General features: G+C 42.6%; 1 protein-coding gene across 1 annotated transcript in view; it reads right to left on the bottom strand.

Moving 5' to 3' along the window:
• Nucleotides 1–22,398, bottom strand: part of znrf3 (zinc and ring finger 3) — a 63,934-nt gene that overhangs the window by 17,808 nt on the left and 23,728 nt on the right. The window contains exon 2 of the mRNA XM_046841861.1: nt 5,718–5,840. Within this exon, the coding sequence (XP_046697817.1) occupies nt 5,718–5,840 (123 nt within the window). The remainder of the gene's footprint in view (nt 1–5,717; nt 5,841–22,398) is intronic.

Below are 22,398 nucleotides of genomic sequence, written 5' to 3'. Positions count from 1 at the left end.
ACTGGCTGCACTAATTCTTTCAGACGCCTGAACACACAAAGCGCAAAAAAAAAAAAAAAACCTTCCACTGCCTCATTAATCCAAACACACAGCTCCTTTAATTTTTAAAAATAAAATCCTAAAAGAATCTCCCACAGAGGAAGAAAACACACTGTGTGAGTTTGGAGTGAGGAAAAAAAAAGGGGAAAAAAGAGGAGTGTCTCGTCCTGAATGCAGACGGAGGATAATTAAAGGGGCACGTACACTCCGCCTTCATACCTCTCTAATCTAGTCTTCCCTTGAAGTGGCACAGTGTGTGTTTGCGTTTGTGTGTGTTTCTCTCTCTGTGTGATTATGTCAAACTATATTTTGTACATGTGTGTGTGTTCTTTGTAATGGGATCTTCTGCATTGAAGAGCGCTGCATTTCTCCCTGGACAAACAGAGCGGCAGGTTTAAACTATGCCCGAGTTTTGCAGGTCTCGGTCTCTCTCTCTCTCTCTCTCACACACACACACACACACACACACACACACACACACACACACACACACACACACACACACGAGATTAACAACCCCTGCTTCTCAGTACGGTGGAGGAAGCGAGTGAAAAGGGGGATAAAACAATTCAGGAAGAAAAAAAAAACAACCAGACAGGTGCCAATATAAAACTTTCTGGGTAATGATTACCAATAAATAAATTAACATACAGACAGACAGACAGACAGACAGACAGACAGACAGACAAAACTATAGATCACCCCACCAAGAAATAATAAAAAATACGGACAGATACTATAGAACGATAGCCAGGTAGACATAGAACGAAAAATACTATAGAACGATAGATCAACAGACAGATAAAACAAAAGGTAGAAGAGACCAATAAATAGATAGATAGACAGAGACACCATAGAAAGATAGATACTACAAAATGATAGAACAAGAGATAGAATGATGGATCGATAGATAGATAGATGGACTTCTGGATGGCGTTCTCTTCAAAAGGAAACCACTTGCTGCAGCTGAGGATGTTCTCCACATGAACAGCTGAAAGTTCCATGAGGTTACTGAATATGATTCCACTCAAGAACCATGAAGATGAACTGCGACTGGAATTGATTTAAACAGTTGGCTACAGTTGCCATGAACAGTTTTGCACCCAAGTGTCCATCAATGATCAGTTGTTAACTGACACTGATGGAACTGTGATGAATCGACATTCTGTGTCTCCCAGATGAGGACAGGTTTCCTTAGAGACTTTCTGAGGAAAAACCTTGAGATGATCCAGAGTTTTTTCCTGCTATAGTCACCACTGGGTCACTCATTAGGGAATAATGGAACTAAATTACTAAACCCTGTCACTGGAGACTCCTTCCATAAACATCTCAAACATCTCCAGCTCCAGTGCTTGTGTCAAAGCCGTTGTCATAGAAACGAGAACAGCAGAGATCAGTGTGAGCGCATTAATCTAAACCCACTGGAGCTACTGTGGTGGCTGCAGGGATGGAAAAGTAATCAACACCTCCAGCCTGGGAGCTTCTTTATTAATGACCTCGATGTTCTTTACACAATCATGAGAAGAAGAAAAAAAAAAAAGCTGTTTCTCTCATTTGCACTTCTCCTTTTCTCCCCCTTATTCATCCCTGAGAGAAAGTGAGAGAAAGAAAAGAGCTCGCTTCTTGTTTCGCCCGTCTTTTGTGTGTGACTGTAACTTAGCCGACACACACACACACACACACACACACACACACACACCTGGTGTGTGCAAGACTCCCCTTTTTATCCCCTTTCACCACAGAACCCCTCTCTTTCTCTCACTATCACCTTCATTCACTTTCTCTTTCTCCCTCATTTGCTTTCTCATGCTCTCACTTTTTTCCGCTCAACTTTCTCATCAATCACAGTCGCCTCACGACTCGTACCTGAAACATACACTCCTCCTCCTCTCACGCCTCGTCCCCGAGACGCACAGTCCTCCTACCTCTCAAGACTCGTCCCAGAGACGTAGTCCTCCTCCTCTCAAGACTCGTCCCAGAGACGTAGTCCTCCTCCTCTCAAGACTCGTCCCAGAGACGTAGTCCTCCTCCTCTCAAGACTCGTCCCAGAAACGTACACTCCTCCTCTCGCGCCTCGTCCCGGGCGTAGTCCTCCTCTCGCGCCTCGTCCCCGAGACGTAGTCCTCCTCCTTCTCTCGCGCCTCGTCCCCGAGACGTAGTCCTCCTCCTTCTCTCGCGCCTCGTCCCCGAGACGTAGTCCTCCTTCTCTCGCGCCTCGTCCCCGAGACGTAGTCCTCCTTCTCTCGCGCCTCGTCCCCGAGACGTAGTCCTCCTTCTCTCGCGCCTCGTCCCCGAGACGTACACTCCTCCTTCTCTCGCGCCTCGTCCCCGAGACGTACAGTCCTCCTCCTCTCGGGCCTCGTCCCCGAGACGTACACTCCTCCTCCTCTCGGGCCTCGTCCCCGAGACGTACACTCCTCCTCCTCTCGGGCCTCGTCCCGAGACGACACCTCCTCCTCCTCGCGCCTCGTCCCGAGACGTACACTCCTCCTTCTCTCGCGCCTCGTCCCCGAGACGTACACTCCTCCTTCTCTCGCGCCTCGTCCCCGAGACGTACACTCCTCCTTCTCTCGCGCCTCGTCCCCGAGACGTACACTCCTCCTTCTCTCGTGCCTCGTCCCCGGGACCTACACTCCTCCTTCTCTGGCGACTCGCCTATGTGTGAAAAGTGGCGTCCACACGTTTCCAGCTCTGTTTTGTGCGTGAGACCCCAAAGCAGTTCAGAGTTTAGTGGGGGGTGCGTCAGTAATAAATGGTCCGTGGGGAAACTGTGCTTTGTGTGTAGTTCATTGGACTAAATAAAGCATTTAGGGAAATAATTCGCTTTTTTGTATCTGAATTACTCGAGGAATCGTTTCAGCCGTAGTACACACCATATAATCTCGCAACTCGTCCCTGAGACCTGCACACTGCATCGTCTTGTGACTTGTCCCTGAGACGTTTACAACACGTCTCACAACTCGGAGAAACACACTCCAAATCAGTGATCAGGTAAAGGAATGATGCTACACACAGGAAACACGAGTACAGAAACAGTGTATTAGGAGACACTTTGTGTGAGTCACCGTTCTGTTTTGTGTTTACTTTTTCCTTCAGTTCACTGCAGTCTCCTAAACTCAGAGCGTCTCAGGCTTGCCTCCGGTTTTGAGAAATGGCTGCTGGAGGAACTTCAAAACCTTCCTGCTCTTTGATTTCTGTTTCCTCCACCAAATAATCACCGCCATTTTTTCTTTTACAAAGCCTTTGAAGAAAAAGAGACTCCATGACCATTATCCTTCTCTTTCTTTTTTTCTCTTTTTCTGTGCCACCCTCTCCAACTCTCTCTCTCTCTCTTGTGCCTTTCTATCCACCTCTCTACCAGTCTGCCCGTTTGTATATCTGTCTCTAGTTTTCTCTTTCTTACTCTCCATTTCTCATCTCGAGGCTTTCACTCTGTTCACATTTCTCTCACAAATCGTCTCTCTCTCTCTCTCCCCTCATCGTGTCCGTATCTCTCCTTCATCAGGGTCTCTCTCTCTCTCTCTCTGTCTGTAACTTTTTATTCCCATCTGTCTCTCAGACTCTCTATTCTTTTGTCTCTAGCCCCATCCTCTCTTTTACTCTCTCTCCATCTTTAGAATTTTTCATTCTATCTTCCTCGCAGTATTTCATCCTCCATTTATTTCTCTCTCTGACCTTCTCTTCGTGTCTCCTTGTCAATCTGTCTCTCTCTTTTGTCTCCTTGTCAGTCTCTGTGTCTCTCTTTTCACCAGGTGTCTCCTTGGCAATCTCTCTCTCTCTCTCTCTCTCTCTCTCTCACTTTCCCTCCATCCTCATTAATCTTTGTCCCTCTCTTTGTCTCTCTCTCTCAGTCTCTTTGGCAGTCTTTCTCTTTCCCTCTCCTCATCAATCTTTCTCTCAATCTCTTTGTCTCTCTCGCTGTCTTTGTCAATCTTTGTGTGTGTGTGTGTGTGTGTGCGCATGTCCCTCTCTCTTTCTAGTTCTCTCTCGTTTATTTCTTGGTCTCCTCATCCCCCGTCCTCTCTTTCTCTCTCCCTCTTTCTCGGTCTCAGTGGGCTGCTTTATTCTCCGTCTCAGTCTGAAAGTTTAATAAAACTTGGGGAAGGGGGGATTGAACAGCGCCATCATTCGGCTCACACACACACACACACACACACACACACACACACACACACACGTTACAAGAGACTTCTCAGTGGTCATGACAACGAGCTCAGCGAGCGCCAAAGACGTGATTTTTATAGCCACTGAGGAGCCAATCTAAGGAGACTCCACCCTCTAGTGGCACGACCTTTGAACTCCAAGAGAAGGAAAATCCGCTGAGATATCAGCAGGTTGAAGAGAATGCAAACATGAAAGAGAAACCCCAGAGATCAGCGCTCACAATCAGACACTCCGCCTGGGTGTGTGTGTGTGTGTGTGTGTGTCTGTGTGGGGTGGGGGCGTTCGGGGGCACACGAATTACTAGTCCAAATAAAGTTCTTATTTAATCTGAAGAATGGTTGTAAGTGACACACACACACACACACACACACACATACAGTCACAGAATGAGAAAGACACAAAGTGATAAAGTGGGAAAGACACGCCATGAAAAACACACTGACAGAGAAAGAAGAAAACTCACGTGCACATAAACAAAGCAACAACAAAAAAGATCAAAAGGGGGGGAAAAAAAAGCAAAAGAGAAAGAAAAAAAAAAAAAAAGTGACACAGTGGGAGACACAAACTTACACCAATGCATAAAAGTATATTTTAAGGTCTTGGGCCACTTGTCTTCGTCTCCCACTCACCTTTTCTTTTTTTTTTTTCTTTCTTTCTCAGCCTGCATCTCAGTCTCTCACTTTTCTTCTTTCTTTCTCTCTCATCCTCTGTCTGTCTGTGTCCCTCACCTGTCTTCTTTCTTTTTTTGCTCACCCCCTCTTTTATACCCGATAAGGAAAATCCTGAATTCTCTAAAGTGGGGTTAAGGTCAGGCCACGCAGCCACGTGCCAATGTAACAGGAAGCAGGGGCAGCCACAGACAGGAACTTGGGGAATAAATAGTGTATATACACACACACACACACACACACACACACACACACACACACACACACCTCATTAAAGAAGCTGTATAAAAATGACCACACAGTGTTTCCCTCTAATGAAGTGTTTTTGCGATCAGCCTCGACAACAAACCCTAGAGTTCTAAACACAAAGCTAAGTGTGTGTGTGTGAGAGAGAGTGTGAGAGAGTGTGTGTGTGTGAGTGAGAGAAGCATTAGTGCACCTACACACCCCAACGAGTGCTCTTAAAACTAGTGCTCAGCCTTGTTCTGCCGAGCCGCTCGAGCCATAAATCAGAAGGAGAGACGGAGAGACAAAGTGTCAGAGAGAGACAGAGAGACAAAGAAAGAGTGAGAGAGAAAGGGAGACAGACGGAGACAGAAAGACAGAGATGGAGAGAGACACAAAGAAAGACACCAACAGACAGACAGACAGGCGGAATGAGACAGAGAGAAATCAAAAGACAGACAAAAAAAAAAAAAAAAAAAGATAGAGAGACAGGCAGACAGAGACAGACAATGGGGTGAAGAAAGCAGGAAAGGGTGGTAAATGTAGATAAATAAGGAGGTTGAGGAAGTTATACACAGAAATCGCAAGACAAAATGTTAAAAGGCAATGTATAAAAGTTACCTTGCCGAGGACGGTGAGGCAGCTGGGGTCGAGCTCCGGCTGCTCCAGCTTGACCACGCCCACCCAGCCATACTCATACAGGTCCTCCTCATCGTTATTATTACACAGACCCAGAGGATGCATCTGTAACACACACACACACACACATATTTAACACCAACACTAGTGTACAGGGTTTTATTCCACTTATACCACACAGCTTTTCACGATTAGCGATGTGGAACCCTGGAGGATGCAGGAACTGCAAGTGACCGTTAGCACTAATGTTACCGCAGCGATTGAGAACGGAAGAACATATCTTCTTAGAAGGCAACCGATACAAAGCGTCTTTACACCTCAAGACAAACGGGTGCAATGATGTTTCGAGTAGGATTTGTAGCAGTTAAAGCTGTCGCTCTAGACAACTAATGAACACCTTCTGACCAATCAGGGTCTAAAATTTGCTAAAAATGCTAAAGAGATTCCAGTGATCCTGTCCCCTACTGCTCTCCAGACCTGCCTGGTCCAACCTGATGCTACAATTATGCAACATCTAGCCAAAAGTAAAGTATTGGGACACCCGACTTTTCCAGCCATAAATGCTGCTTCTTTAAAATTGTTGGAGTAGGAGTTGAACTAGGAGACCAAAAATTGTTCCAGCATGCCACTGCCCGTGTGCACAAAGCCAGCTCCATGAAGATATACATTCAATGGGTTGGAGTGGAAGATGTCCCGCTTTAGAGCTCCACAACTCAAAACATATTGAACACTTGTGAATGTGAATGCTGACTGCTCACCTCACCTACATCAGTACCTGACTAACACCCAAATCTTCTCAAGCTAAATCTAATGGAACATCTCTGAAGGTAATGGGGATTGAATATGGAATGGGATGTTCGAAAAACATGTGCCTAAGGACTTTTCTTCAGATGATTGGGAAGTGAGGCGCCTGCATTTGTTCTGCTGAAGCCTTCGTTTGGGGAAAATAAACAAATTCTCCTCGAGAAACGTATTCAGCCTTTTATTCCAGTGCTTCCATTCGCCCGCTTTCATGTTGGCCAGGATTCAAATTGCAGCCCTTGCAGTTTGAATAACGCACGCTTTGAAATCACAAGCGTTCCACTCTGATGCCCACGCTCGTAAACCCGAGTTACTCCACCGGCTCTGATCAAAGAAATGCCGCGCAGCAGGTGCTGATAAAAACGTCTTAATGTTGGTGGAAAAGAACTGGGCCAAAGATTGTTTGCTATTTACATAACTGCTAGAAGAGGTCAGGTGCGGCGCGAGCCGCTTTACGGCTTTGTAATTCTTATCACCACTATATCAAGCGTGCGATTGCTTTTGCTCAATAACACTATAAACCCGAGCACAAGAGTCTTTTCAGGCTCTTGTTGAAAAGAGTTGCTTTACATTTTATGGCATTTGGCAGACGCCCTTATCCAGAGCGACTTACATTCATCTCGTTCATTCGACTGAGCAGCCTAAGGGCCTCGTTCAGGGGCCCAGCTTGGTGTGGCTGGGATTTGAACTCATGACCTTTGGTTAAAAAGTCTAGTGCCTTAACCACTGAGCAACCACCTCTTCCTATGATATAGGTATAAAGGAAGCTTCTACACTTTTTGGTAACAGAAGGAGAGGTAGAAGCAGCAGAAGAAGATGCGGAAAGTTCAAGTGTCCCAGTACTTTTGAAATCCCTCTCCGGTCACCCACAACACGTTTATGCAGAACACACTCAAAGATGACTTCTGATCAGTCCAGCAGGGCAGCAGTTTTAAAAGCTGGCTGGAGGAAAGTGTAGGGTCATGGGTTCAAATCCCCAAACCACCTCGCTGCCACTGCTGGGCCCTTGAGCAAGGCCCTTAACCCTTAACTGCTCAGCTGTATAACTGAGATAACCAAGTCACTCTGGATAAGATTGCCGCCAAATGATAATGTAAGTTTGTACAAAGCAGGTGTGGATTTGACAAAAACAAAATGAACTTTAGACAAATATAAAGCATGTTGTGGCAGCAGCGATCTCTCCAAGCATGTGGAAGAAAAGGTATCCACTAGTTGCACAGCTTTTCCTTCTAATACTAAATTCCAGTTTTTGTAGGGGACCTGAGGGGATTCCAAAAGTATTGAGGCACCTCACTGTTCCAGCCATATGTGCTGCAGAGTGGAAGATCTCCTGTTATAGAGCTCCGCCCTCAAACCTACTTATCATAGTACACCTGACTTTACTAGCATGCTAATCGGCATTATTTTGTTGGAACGTCTTCCCAGAAGAGTGGAGGATTTTGTAAGAGGAAATGAGGACTGAATGTGGAAGGGGAACTGTTCCAAAAGCTCATAGCCGAGGTGTCCACAAACTTTTGTCCATATATTGTGTATGTTTATAGAAATTAAACACGTGTAAAAAAAACACGAAACTGTTTCAGTTACTGAAGAACCAACAACTATAAACAAAATCAGATCGTTCTCAGAGAGTGGACACGATGCTGCATGTCTGCATTGTCATCAATTAAAAAAATTAAAAAAACTAAATACACAAATTTTTATAACAATGTTTTATAAATACATCAAATCAGAAAAACAGGATGCCATTTCTCCACGGACACCCCAGTGAGCTTCCCCTGGAGGCCCCATGAGCGCCTAAATGCCCCACTGCCTCAAACCAAATCGCTCGCTTTCTCTCCCTCCCCCTAATCCATCTCTTTCTCTCTTTTCACCACCACCGCTAGAGGTGTCCCTCATTGTTTAGCATGCCATCTCATTCCAAACCCTGGGGGGGTGGATTCAGTTGTGGATCTTCTTACACGGCCGCAGAGGAGCTTTCAGTCCCACAGTCGGCAGTGAACGCCGCCAAAAACGCTCCACCAATCAATCAGAGTTCCTCTCAATGCAGCTAGCTGTGCACATTTACATAGCTTAGCATCGGATACGGAGACCCGCCAAATGCCTGAGCAGCACGCGCGCACACACACACACACCATACACAAGGAAATACATGTGACAAGGAAAAAGTTACCCTAAACGGACAAAGAAAGTGACCCAATTTGAGTTTGGGATCAACACACACACACACACACACACACACACACACACACACACACAGACACACACACAGACACACACAGAAAAATCACTCAACTCAGTGACTAACACAAATCACAGGGGCTTTGATCATCCAACAACAGCTACTTCAGCCCCTCACTACTATCGCCCCTGGTTACATATCCGCACACACACACACACACACACACACACACACACACACACACACACACACACACACACACACACAATTCAATAGCTACCCATGCTTTTTTTGGTGTGTGGCATGGCATGCTGTGCTGGCCGTCTTTGAAAGGGGCTCGTCAAAGTTTCAGAGAGATTCAAAGCAGCCTGTGTGCATGTTTGTGTGTGTGTGTGTGTGTGCGTGTGTGTGTGTGTGTGTGTGTCCTACAGTCCATAAAAGATGAGAAACTTCAAAAGAGGTAAATTATACTCCAACACACAAAGTCACAACTCTACACACAAAAGCTGGGGATACAACCCCAACGATACGACCAAAATAATCATGATACGATTTTAGTCACAGGATATGTACTCTATTTATACCGTTATTAAAACTTTGTTTTGTAATTAATTTAATTCGCTAAAAGCAGCTGATATTGTGTTCAAATGTTGTATTTGAAACTGTAAATCAGATTCTTAAAAAAAATCTTTCAGGTTGAGACTTTTTCCTTTTTTTATACAAAAAAAATTTGTTTTGATCGAATATTTTATTAATCGAGCATGAACAAGTCATTTGTTTCCATTTCCCAAACCCTTCCCCAACCCCTCAATCGCCACTGCCTAGAAAAAATAGCTATAAATAAAATTGTACATTAAACTACTAACCCCACTTCTGATGCAGTATATCGTACACTACAGGATATAGTCTGGGACAAAACGTCACCCCCTAAAGTACAAACATTGTGATGTATGGTAGGTCAAATAATAATAATAATAATAATAATAATAATAATAATAATACCAAGCTTAATGTTCTATTTCCAAAAGTAGCAAATTTTGTGTTCAAATGTTGCAATTAAAATTGTAAATCAAGTTAGAAAAGGATCTTTCCCAGATTAAGATCTCATTTTTTTTGCAGACTGTACAGATTGTTAGCTACCACATTACACTGCTAGCCCCTCCCCCAGTGTCCACAACCATATTTCCACCCTTCCCCTAACCATTACTACTAGAAAGACTAGCTATAAAAAGAATAGCGACCCGATTAAACGACTAACCCCAATAGTGGTTTAGTGGTGGTTACATTTGAATTCACAACCTTCCGACCTTCCTTCCAGAGGTCCAACATCTCACCCACTTAGCTACCACTAAACAACTAAATATACTTTCTCCAAAGGGCATTAGCATATTTTCTGTCCCCATGACCCAATAGAAAATGCAGGACACGACGTTAGCCCCTTCCGGTCGAACATTGTAGTATATCGTAAGCACTTGTCTGTAGGCCAAGACAAAATGAAAACAGGCCATGTGCACTTTTTTCCCCAAATTGAGTCTGGAGTGCAAACGCTTTCCCCGAATGCATTGTTTAACCGCGGTCTTGTGAACCTGGCGGTGGTTTTGCAGGCTTGTGTGGATGGTGTGAGATTGTGCATAGTGGCCTGGTTCCAGTAACAGAGGGCACACAGCGAGCAGCCTCAGGAATGGCATTTAGGTCGAGGCTGGTATCAATTTCAGCCACAACAATCAAGCAGCGCAGTTCGCCGCAGGCTCCGGGCCGCTATTGAACATGTCCCCATCCATTTCCCCCCGCACTAAAACCACAGCCACAATAATCCACCCCAATAATCTCTCATGAACTGTTTTTGTTTCATTGAATCTAAAAAAATTAATTACATAGCACAACATAGTCGAATAAATATTCCTCAAACAAGAACTTTTTTGTTCCTTTTACATCACTGCAGTAATGGAATACGATTTCTGCTCAACATTTTTATCCCTTTATAGATACATTCCTAAAACAAAGTTAGCTCTAATCAGTAGAGGCTCTAAGCAGATGTTCTCCTAGAAGCTCTCAGCAACCCTTGTCATGTCTTTTGAAAACTCAGATTATTTCAAAGCACCAACACTCGAGACCAAAAACTGTTCAACATCTTCATAAAATCTTCCTTCACACAATCAACAGCTGTATGCTTTTTATTTTAAAAAACAATGTTGTATAAACCCATAACTAACTCCAAGGCAGAAAATCAAGCAATTGTGACCAGTGATTCATAAAAACACTTTCAGGCTACGTCCACACTAACGTGGATAACTTTGAAGACGCCGTTTACGTCTATAAAAACAATATCGTCCACACAATTGTTTGGAAACGCTTCTCAAAAAGTTGTCCGTTTACACCGAAACATCTGAAAACGCTCACGTCCCTGTACTGCAAGTGAGTGAAACAAAAGGCGCTTCAACCCATGCCAGTTCCAGCATGAAGTTTATTTACTTCTTACTCTTATGCGTCGTCATTTCAGAAATCCTTTTTTTAGGGTCCATACTGCAGCGCAAAAGCAACGATTTTCTAATCGAGCCACTGTGGAGAGTTTTCAAAAAGCTACATTTTTGTAGTTGCCACTGGCGTTACTCTTTAGGGACAAACACTTCATGGACAATTAAAAAGGACCAAATTTATACATTCTTTTATTACTGCTTTATTCCTGTAAAGCTGCTTTGAGACAATGTCCACTATGCGAATAAAAATGAAATTAATTAAAAAATGCTATCTCTGTGTGGACAGGAGGCAAGAATGGTGAGAAAAATACAGATTTTCAAATGAAAATATTAGTGTAGACATGGCCTTGATGTCACACATATGAGCATAAGGTTCCCCTTTTGAGTCTGGTTCCTCTAAAGATTTCTTGATGATGCCTTCTATAAATAAGTTTACATTTTAATTTAATTCGATTGAACCTATCGGAATGGAGAATTCTAAAGTGCTGTGGTAAAACAGGAAGCTGTGTGTGAGATGTGGGAACAGGATATTTGATACAAACTACTTCCTTTGAATAACAGGACTTTGCCAGATACAAGTGCCAACTCCTGAAATGACAAAACCGCAAAAGTCCCGAGACATGAACCGACCCATGGAAGCAGCCTTACATGCATCAAACGCTCTGCGAAACTCGGCAGTCGCTGGAAAGAGCTGCATGTCTTAAACACCGCCATGCTGAATTTCACAACACTTGTAAAACGTTAGGCTTAGTAGGGTAATAAATGAGCTATGCGCGTTCAGACCGGGGACGAGGCCGTAAAAAAAAAAAATTACAGTTTCACGAGGATACATGACTACATCATTCACACCAGCAAGGCAGCGAGTGTGTCCAAGCCATGTAATAAAACCCCTCTGCCTGACCCCTCTCTAGATTTTGTCCTCCATCTACACTGAACAAACCCTCCCCTCTACATGCATACCCTTTGCGTCTCCCCCAATTCCAACCCAATGCCCATCACCCAGCTACCCCTGCCTTTTTGACCACAAGGGAATGAGGAGGATTTCCTGGAATAACAAACTGTCCTGCCAGGAGAGCTAGGGGAATACTTGATCAAAGACAGCAGAAAGCCCCATGGGCCCTTGGCCACTTAGAGCAGCCATGGCCTCAGCGTGCACTTTTAAATAAGCCCGAGAGCTCCGCGCTCCGCTGAACTTAGCTCAACGCCGTACTGCTATGCTATCGAACAGCAGCTGCACATGGGCTTTTCAGGGTCCCTGCTGGCCTCCCATTGAAACCCCCATTCAAAAAAAAAAAAAAAAAAAAAAAAAAAAAGTAAAATCCCTTAGGCAACCATTGCCATTTTATCTAAACATCTCTACAGAGACATCTTTATAGATAACTGCAAGCTGAACAGTAAAAGTAGTGGATGTTTGATATCTGAATCAGGTTTTCTGTGTAAACTACAGAAGCTTAGACTTCCAAAACTGTAATTAGAAAGTTTATATTTTTCATTAAGCTGGTTTATGAGGACATGTTTAAACTGATGTCCTGATCAGATTACATGTCAGACAGTTACCAAACGTGAAGATATAGACTAGCACAGGTTACCTCTGTGAGACCAGAAGTCATCCACACATCGACTTTGTCAGTTTATAGATGTTTTAATTCAGTTTGCGAGGTAGAAGTGCAGTGTTCAAGGCTTTGGGTTAATGATCAGAAAGTTGGGGGTTCACGGCCAGGTATGGCCAAGCTGCCACTCTTGGGGCCTATGAACAAGGACCCTCTGTGTTTCAGGTGTGCACATCATGGCTGACCCTGCTCTCTGACCCCAGCTTCCCAAAATTACTGGGATATTTCAAGAAAGAATTTCACTGTGGTGTAATGTGACAAATACCTTTCTTTTTTATTTTCTTTAGAACAATTGAGGGCTAAAGGGCCATGCAAAAGGACCCGTTGTTGGTTGACCCCATTGTTGGTCAGACTATACAACCATGATGTTGTCAATGTCAAGACTGTACTACAGTCAAAAACTGATGCCCACAAGATGTGTTTTTGGTAATGATAGCTAGCAGCAAAAACCACCCCAAAAATGTTTTGTTTGTAGCTTTCATTTGGTTCATGACATGCCTTGATAAAAATGTTATACAAACACTCCTTTCCCTGCATTATTCAATTAGTTTCTGTTCTTGCTGTACTGTAAGCCCATGTCTCCTTTAGCAAATTGTGCTCTTTCAACCAAAAGTGGCTGAGGCATGATCAGGATTTTAACCATTTTCTCGTACACCACTTGGGAAGCCATTTTCTCAGTGCTGTCTGTGATCCTTAATGAAGATAAGACAAATACACAGCAGTGAGCTTTTCCCTCACATCTTTTGTAGGGTTGTAGAGGTCAAGACATACTTAACGTCGAAGCACTGTGCATTTTAAGATGGACGCCCTTCCGCAGAGGAAGATCTCGTGGCAAATACACTGAACCCGATAAGCCTCGATCATCAGCTGTGCCTTCTGGAAAGAACCTTGTGTATTATCTGGCTTTGAAAAGCGTGTGAGTAATGTCTTCTCTTTGACCCTTGCCCCCTTTTTTCAGCTGCTGCATACTTCCAGGACTAGCTCACTCGCGAGGACCGAGGGCATCGCTCGCAATAACATATCCTCAGATCACAGCGAGGGCAAGGCCTCGATCGGCTCCACTGCCAGTTTCCTTTTGGTGAGTGCTGTTTGAACTCTGTCCCACTATCCAAACATGAGATACCCACAGAGACTCCAGAGCTCGTCTGGTTTGTCTATCGGAATAGTGCAACAAACCCCAGATGGGACAACTGCCACATCTCTGCTTGCCAGGTCTATTTATCTTTCACACTTCTTTTATGTCTCAGTTTTTTTCACTCCCCTCTGCACAGAACTAGCATGTCAGGAACAATCTCTCACTCCGTCTCAATTTTGGTTCAAGGGCTTGGCCTTTTAAAAGTCTGAGCAGGAATGAGAGAGAAAGAAACAAAAAGAGAGAAAAGAGGAGGAGACAGAAAGGGAGGAGCTTTTTCTCCCCACGATTGCCTGTCTTCTAGTTTCCCAAGCACTGGAAATAACTTCAAAGGGGATAGCTGCCTTGAAGAGAGAGCAGAGCGAGGAGATAGAGTTTCAGAGTGGCAGCTGGAGAAGCCTTGCAGGTGGGGCCTGCTCTTACAGTGTAATATTATCTCAGAAAAAAGGAGCCTCGTCCCATTTTCAATGCAGGAGACTTCCTCTCTTTTGTCCCGTCGACAAAAAACGATGGAACCACTGTTGCAAAAGTTGTACCCCCGCCAGAAAGGAGAAAAAAAAAAACCTGCAATTTGCTTGAAAAGGTAGATTAATTCAAGCCTCACACAAGTGGTGACATCATAGCCCATTAAGCAGCAACGTGAGAGTGGCGGCTGTGCTAAATGGGTAAAAAGACCACAGCCTGATCCGTGTGAAGCGTGAAGCATTTCAAGGACAGATTCAAACCACCACCACCACCCCCACCCCATCCACAGCGAGGAAATACTTCAGGATGGTTGGCATTCGAATGGGACTAGAACCACTCCCCGCTTTACAAACTCGCCTATTAGCATCTCCCACAAAAACCGCCGCCGCATGCCATCCCCATAGATACCGCACAAACAAACAAGCGCTGCGATTTGGGTATTAGAAGGCATAGCTTGGAGCAGACACTTAATATCATGTAAATATTCAAATATGCAGCCGTGGGCCTGTGAAGTGATGGCTTCAGGCATGCGAGAACTTGGCACTGGGGACTCGATTAGCACGCAACGAGTGGAGATTTAAACCATCAATGGCGCGATGCGCTTCCCAAAAGGCCAGAGTGGTGTTCGTTTCGGCTTTCAGTCACTTCAAAGAGTGAAACTTGACTACTGTACAAAACAGATAATGAGAATTAAAAAAAACGAATGATGCACCATTACTTCACCTGTTTGAGATTGTGCCATCTTGGCTCTTGTGTGAGTAATTCAATTTTTATAGATAGAGAGATAGAGAGATCTCCATAATTGAGGCCGATGCAATTCACATCTCGATACATAGCCAACGAGACAATACATTAAAAAGATACATATGAAGCAGCTACTGATGCGACGCAATATGATCGCCCCCTTATTACAATGGAATCCCCCCAATTACAAGTGCGATCCGATTTCAATTTGATTCAACACAATGTGATTTAATGCAATGCGAGGCGCGTGATAAGTCAGTCACGTAGCATCAGTGGCGCCAAGAGAACGTGCTTGAGAAACAGTTTAGTGGAAGTGCACACTGAGGCCATGGCTGATGCAAAAATGTATAAAACAATGATAGACACATGCCAACTTGTATCCGTTGCAAAAGTGTGTGCGTATATAATTATATTTGAGTTCTCTCGGGAACTTAAGTTTGTTTAGTCGCCACATCGCATTGTGCGCATTTTATTAATATAATTAAACTTGAAAACAGTCACAACGATGCCAAGAGCATAAAAAAGAAACTACAGTTAACACTGTCACTGTGGCTACTCGCTCTTAACTCTTAAAATTCTGTAAAGCTGCTTTGAGACATTGTCTGTTGTGAAAAACGCTATGAAAATACTCGTAATGGAAATAAGATTTGTTTTGCGCATACATGAAAACGTTAAAGAATCCAAAGCGCAATGGATACTTTAGTATTTTATATCCAGCTTTAAAAATTTCTCTTAAAAGAAAAAATCCTGACAATTTCACATATTGAGGGATTAAATGAATGAATTATAGAAGGAACAAAGACATTTGTTAAACGTGCGGAAATAAGTAGAAATATATTTATATATAAAATTTTATATTTAATGTAAAAACATTTGTCTAAATCTGTGTTACCCAAATGGGGTCTAACAAATATAAACTATTAAATACATTTTCTATTTATTTCATTTTAATCAATTTTATTTTTTACAATTTATTTGATCACTCAATGTAATCAATACAATAAAAGTGTATTGCATTAATTTGATTTATACGATTTAATTTTTTATCAAATATTATAAAATTAGATTTTGTATATTATTTAACCGAGCAAGCTTTTTATTTAAAATTGTTTAAAAAAAATTTAAAATTGTTGTTGCTCACAAATGATAATAAACTGTTAATAAAAAAAAAAAACGCAAGCAATTTTGTATTTTGCATTTCTTCCCCCTGTAACCGTAGCGAAATAGAACCGAACAGTGACATAAAAACCGAGGCGTGCAAATTTTGTGTACCGTTACACCCTTAATAAATAAAGAGACAGACAGACAGACAGACAGACAGTATATAAGCATGTATGTTAATAGGGACAGGTGATTTAAAAAAATAAAAATAAAATCATAAGTTGTTTGTTAAAAAAATAAAAATAAAAAATTTAAATAAGTTTGTAACTTTATTACAAAAATACATAAATTCCAGGCCTGGGTTAGAACATCAGGTATATCCAAAAGCATTTTTGAGCTCAGCTATAATTATCCATGACATAACTACTGTTTTGTAATAGCGCAACTGCAGCTCGATTAAAAGCTAGCCAAGGGAAACGCTTCAGAACTTTGCCGTGCACTTTAACATGGCATGCGTCGCTCACTTACTGCAAAATAAAACCGGTACCCGATCGTAAACACGGCGTGATTTATGCCGAAGTAAAGTACATGAACAGGTCAGGGGATCTCTCTAGGACCATTCCTAAACTTGAGGACGGGGCCAGATCTTAACTGAGCCGGACTAGAGTCATTGACACCTAGCCTAGATGAAGGCTTTGAAGTTCTGCTCAGGCTTTGAAGGTTGCGGCAGAGGCAAATGTCTGCGCCGGGCTTTTGGAAAACCCCCAAGTTGTGGAATGCAGAACAAGCCACTGCTCAGCCTGCTGGAATGCGATTAAAGCACTGAAACACACCGGAGCTTCCGCAGCTAGAGACGACGAAATGAAGACTGCCATTGAGGCCCACCAAGGCACCAAGTATCATATTAGGAGAGGAAAAGCAAAATGAGAAAACACACTGGGGAAATAGACTAAAAAGGCCCTAAAAAAGATGGTCTACAACCATAAAAGTGAAAGATGAGGTTGGACTTGCTGAGAATATGAAATGATTTTGTAGTCAAGGCAGGTCTTGGCAAGCAATGAAGGACAAAAATGGCTAATGTCATTGCTAAAATCTAAGGAATTTTCTTTTACACTCTAGGCATTGTGGTCTAACGCTTAATACTAATACCTACAAACAATCCATTCTGCACAGGAAAAACAAATCTACGTCCCCTGACCCCCGACCTTCCCAAACACCCACACGGCCATGCTGACCTGCAACAACTTTGTCCTCCCGCATATGCCTTACGTCTTGTTTGGCAGGCGTCTACAAAGGCTGAGTAAAGCCGAGTATGAGTGGAGTTATCCTGCAGGCCCTTCGGGTATGATTGGGAGGACTTCAGCTCAAAAAGGTCAACACCATTCCGTCTATTCCCGCCACTCTTCTCTTCACCATCACCTCAATCAGACAGAATGTCCTTCTGCTGGACGAGCAACAGGAACTACAAACCCCCAATGGGTCAGAAGAGCAATCGTGGCCATGACAAACAAGCAATGAAGTAAAGGCTTCATTGGTGATGACAATTCATTGATAAAATAGCCAAGATTTTATTCGACTGCTAAAATTTGCAAAGGAAAGGTCGCTGTTTGCTGCAAATTCCCAAATTAGTTTTATTTCAATTCTGTTTAATGTCTTTCAGCTGATGATGGCTGCTTTGCAAATGCTTGCAATTTCCAGGAGTCATCCTCAAGACTTCAATCGACAGTCTACATGAGTTTAGCACTGATTTCCCAGTACTTAAATGACATTTAGGTGCAACTACTCTACTTGTTTAATAGAAGTGGTAGCTCAGAAGCTAAGGCACCGAGTTATTGAATAGAAGATTGGGGGTTCCAACCCAGGTATCGTCAAGCTGTGACTCTTGGGCACTTAAACAAGGCCCTTAACCCCTCTGTGCTCCAGGGAACCTGTATCAATGGCTGACCGCCCTGTGCTCTGACCCGTTCGCTAAGATATGCGAAGAAAGGATTTCACCGTGCTGTAAAGTATAAAGATTCTTTCCTAATGAATGCATATAGAATATGTCCAGTCAAGTAGTGTAAATGAAGTAAATGCCTTTGAGAAAAGCTGAGACTTGAAACATCTTCAAGCATGTTTCATCTCTGCAAATGATTACATATTTAGTATTTGTGTATCTAGTATTTGCAGGCAGTCAGAGGGCTTCAAAGCAGAACAGAACAATGGAACAATCATAAACGTTACAATATATATGTATGTAGCAGTGGGCACGTGGATCTTTGTGTGAAAGATTTCTGAGATTTCGACAAGTGTGCATTAAACATCAAATTAAGGCCTGAGAAATGAAGCAGAGTTAGCATAAATTGGAATATTTGATATTTTTGGACACCGCTTTGTCGCCGTTATTTCGGCTTCTTTCTCGAGTCATTGTTTAGTCACAGTTCAACAGGTGGAAAAAAAACATGTAGCAGTCGTGTGGCTGTGCTGTCGTTCTTGTCGAAGCCCAGAGGACTGTAAATCTCCAAATTCAACACTGTGAGAAGATTCACTCTCTCGAATTTCAGTGTTTTTACAACCAACCGAATCCGAGGTCCCAGGAGAAACACTTGTCAAAATATCCACCCGTTCACCGACAACCTCACACATGCACGAGTTGAAAGCCCTCAACCTCCTCCTTCTCCTTCCTCCCCCCGTATGTCTAACAGTTGGCTCAGCTGTGAAAAGCTTAGCTGAAACAGAGCAGGTCGAGGTCATGCAGCCACTTATCCACCAAGGGATCTCAACGACTCTGGTCTCTATGCCAAAACTACGTGTCAATCAAAAGACATCACAAGTCCATCATCAGACGCCAGACATGAACGGTGGGTGGAGGACCTTTCAACCAATCATAGCTGGAACCGCTTAAATGTTATCGTCTTCCTCAGAAGTCACACAGTCTCGGGTTACAGAGATAAACCTGGGTTGAATGATAGCGTTTAAGAATCTGCAGCCATGGAACAAATAATAAAAAAATAAATAAAAAAAAAAAAATCACACTAAACTTATGGAGGAATACAGCACCCCCATCCCTTTCTCCAAGCTGGATTAGCAGGCTAGCAAAAACAAGAGTACACATGAATCTCGGGATTGAGACAGCCTTCATGTTATTTGGATCTGGTTTCATCAAGCTCATTGATGTATTTGTAAGGTAGGAACTATAATAAGGGGTTGGGGAATTATCACCACAAATGACAAGTTGATGAATCTTGACAAGTTTTTAAATCGAAGCGCATGTCCATAACGACTCCCGTCTACATCTGCAAGTGTTTACAAAAGATTTGGCAAACCCTGTCAGATGATCCAGGAATTTCTAGGCAAGATATTGTTACTGCATCGAGATGGAGGTGCACTAAATCTGAAGCAAGGAAGCCCCCACAACCTCCAGCCTTAGGCTATCGATTCTTTTTCCTCTTGTTTTGAATAAGCGAGCGATCACCTTTCGTGAGGAACTAAAGAAAAAACCTTGCTCCAGGAATTACACGACTCAATGGGCTGATCATATTCTGGAGGAAATGGGAATGTGAATAAACAAAGCAAGGCTATTTCCTGGAGCAGGGCAAGGAAAGGCAGGGAGCTGCTCGGCGCGGTCCAGGTCTCTGGTTATATTCCTTGAGGGAGGACCCTTGGCCGCCATGTGCAGGAGAGCCGGAAGCTATTTGGAACAACTTCAAAAAACGGGAAATCGCTGTTTTCGTGCCATGGCTGGAAGAGGAAAAAGCCGAGACATATCGATTCGCTTCTCGTCTTGCACGAGAAAAAGTAGAAACACAGGAGGAGGGTTTGTCAAAAATTGCACAAGTATGGTGCAATTTTTGACAAACCCTCCTCCTGTGTTTCTACTCTGAGTTCAATAGGAAAAAAAATTATACCAACCAACCAAAATAAATAAATAAATAAATAAATAGACGCAAAGCACTTTTGTACGTCGCTCTGGATAAGGGTGTCTGATAAATGCCGCAAATGTAAATGTAATTAAATAAAAATAAACACACCAAAAAAGGACTGACTGGGTATATTTGAAAGTCAGATCAACAATAAGCTCCAAATCAACAATTAGACTGAGTTGAAATGGAGCTCAAATTCGGACTCGGCTCTAGTCTATCATGGTCAAACATCCAAACCCCAGGAAAAAAAAAACCCAAGAAACATCAACTTTTAAGTGGCAATAAGTATTTTTTAACCACAATAACATCTTTTAACATGACCTCGATGCAACCAGGTATAAAATAGAGAAAAATTAATCTGTTATAAAAAAAAATCAAAAAAATACTCCCAATCGTGCATTCTAATTCTTGATTTAGATGTTTTTGTGGTTTTCTTTATTTTAGAATTCATAGCGTGTTATTCTAAAAGGATTTACCACTTTTGCATAGTTCAAATACTCTTTTGGAGGCTGAAGAATATGATTAAATAAACATACAAATCTAAAGAATTGTCTTGGGTACGGCATTAAAACAAAAATTTTAAAGTAAAAAAAATAAACAACTGCACAGTAATCTCAGCTGATTAGGGATTTAAATCAGAGTTTTTTACTTTTTCTACTTCTATTTTTCATTTTTTATATTCCAGCTGACACTTTGACAACTTAATTCTTTATTCATTCCATTTCTCTCACAGATCAGAGTAAATGTGCTAAATAAAATTAGAATAGATTTTGAAGACATTTAAACCATTTTCATACCACAATACTATTATAGTGTGACATACGAGCCATTCCTATGCCATGTTCCTCCAAAGTCATTTCAAGAAGCGATGCATCTATTAAAATCATCTCTCTCAAACTGAGCGTTTCAACCCCTTGATCCTCTGAGAATTTTTCTATAAACCACAACACTCGAGTCTTCCCCTAGACGAACATCAGGTCTGACAGCAGTAATACCAATTTTCCTTCACACAAAAGAAAAGAGTGAGGGGGGCTTTGAAAAAGATTAACTCTTAGGGGGCCAAGCACCGTTTGCATTGGGCATTCCCTTGACCCCCCTTCCCCTCCACGAGCTCTCATTCTAGAGCTAAGTATGCCTTTGATACTCGACTAGAAGCTGGAGGAGTTACAGGTCTCTTTTGTGGGGTTGTGTGGCACTGGGAAAGAGGGAGGATCATGTCTGAGGGTGCCAAGCCTGAAACTTTGCATCTCTTTTCTCTTTCAAAAGCCCCGCCCCTTTCCAGACACACCCCTCTCTTGCTATTTGTTTGCCCCCAACCCCCAATTCAAACAACCCAAAATGAAATCAGAAACTTTACATTTAAAAGAAAAAAGGAAAATGATCAGGATAAACATCTGGAATGAATGAATATCTATTTCTGATAAACAACGCAAAGATGATGCATGCTTGGAAACAACAACAACTTAAAAAAAAAAAAAAAAAGAAAGAAAGTGAGAGGGAGCAATGGAGACAAAAGAAGAAAAAAAAAGAGGGAGAGGTTCAACTCCCCTGGGAGCTTTTCTTAAAGCCATTACATCAGCCTTCTTTTGCTTCATGGATTCAAAGAGCTGAATTTTTTTTTGATAACCAGAAAATGACGTAAACAGGCTCCCGGTTGACGCTTTGCTTTATGGATGTCGTCTCTGTGCTGACTCGCTGGCAAAGGAACAACCTCGGTTCAAATATTGTTAAAGGAAAAGTTCCAAGATGAACAGAATAAGGAAGAGATGAAACCTATTTAATGGTTGCCAAATCCCAGCAATTACCTGTCTGAGGGCAAACATGTGCATGCTTCTCCTTCTGCTTCATCGTTTCAAACTGTTCACTTGCACAATGTCATCATGGTACAGCTGGAAAGCTTTGGAGCAGATCTGAGTCAAACCACATGGGAGCTGTTACTCATCTGTCCAAGATCATAAATACTTTACGCTGGCTTCTGTATCATCCCTGAAGTGTCCCTAGTGAAGTAGTAAAGCCTTGGTATTTACAACAAAACGTCGTGCGATTAGTGAAAAGCGAAAATGCAATTTGTCCGAGAGTAATAAAGCTGTTCTGGGGGTGTTAATCCATTTGAAGACTTTCATTTTGTTTGTGTTGGAAGTTTGAAGGCAGCACTGGTGTGGTCCTTGTTGAATTAAATAAAATGCATAAATTAGTCAGTAGGCCAGAGAAGACGGTCAGTAAATCAGTCAAAAAAATAAATCAGCCACTAA

The sequence above is a fragment of the Silurus meridionalis genome, chromosome 27 (assembly GCF_014805685.1).
Source record: "Silurus meridionalis isolate SWU-2019-XX chromosome 27, ASM1480568v1, whole genome shotgun sequence".
Taxonomy (NCBI): domain Eukaryota; kingdom Metazoa; phylum Chordata; class Actinopteri; order Siluriformes; family Siluridae; genus Silurus; species Silurus meridionalis.
This window is presented reverse-complemented; position numbering and strand designations above follow the sequence as displayed.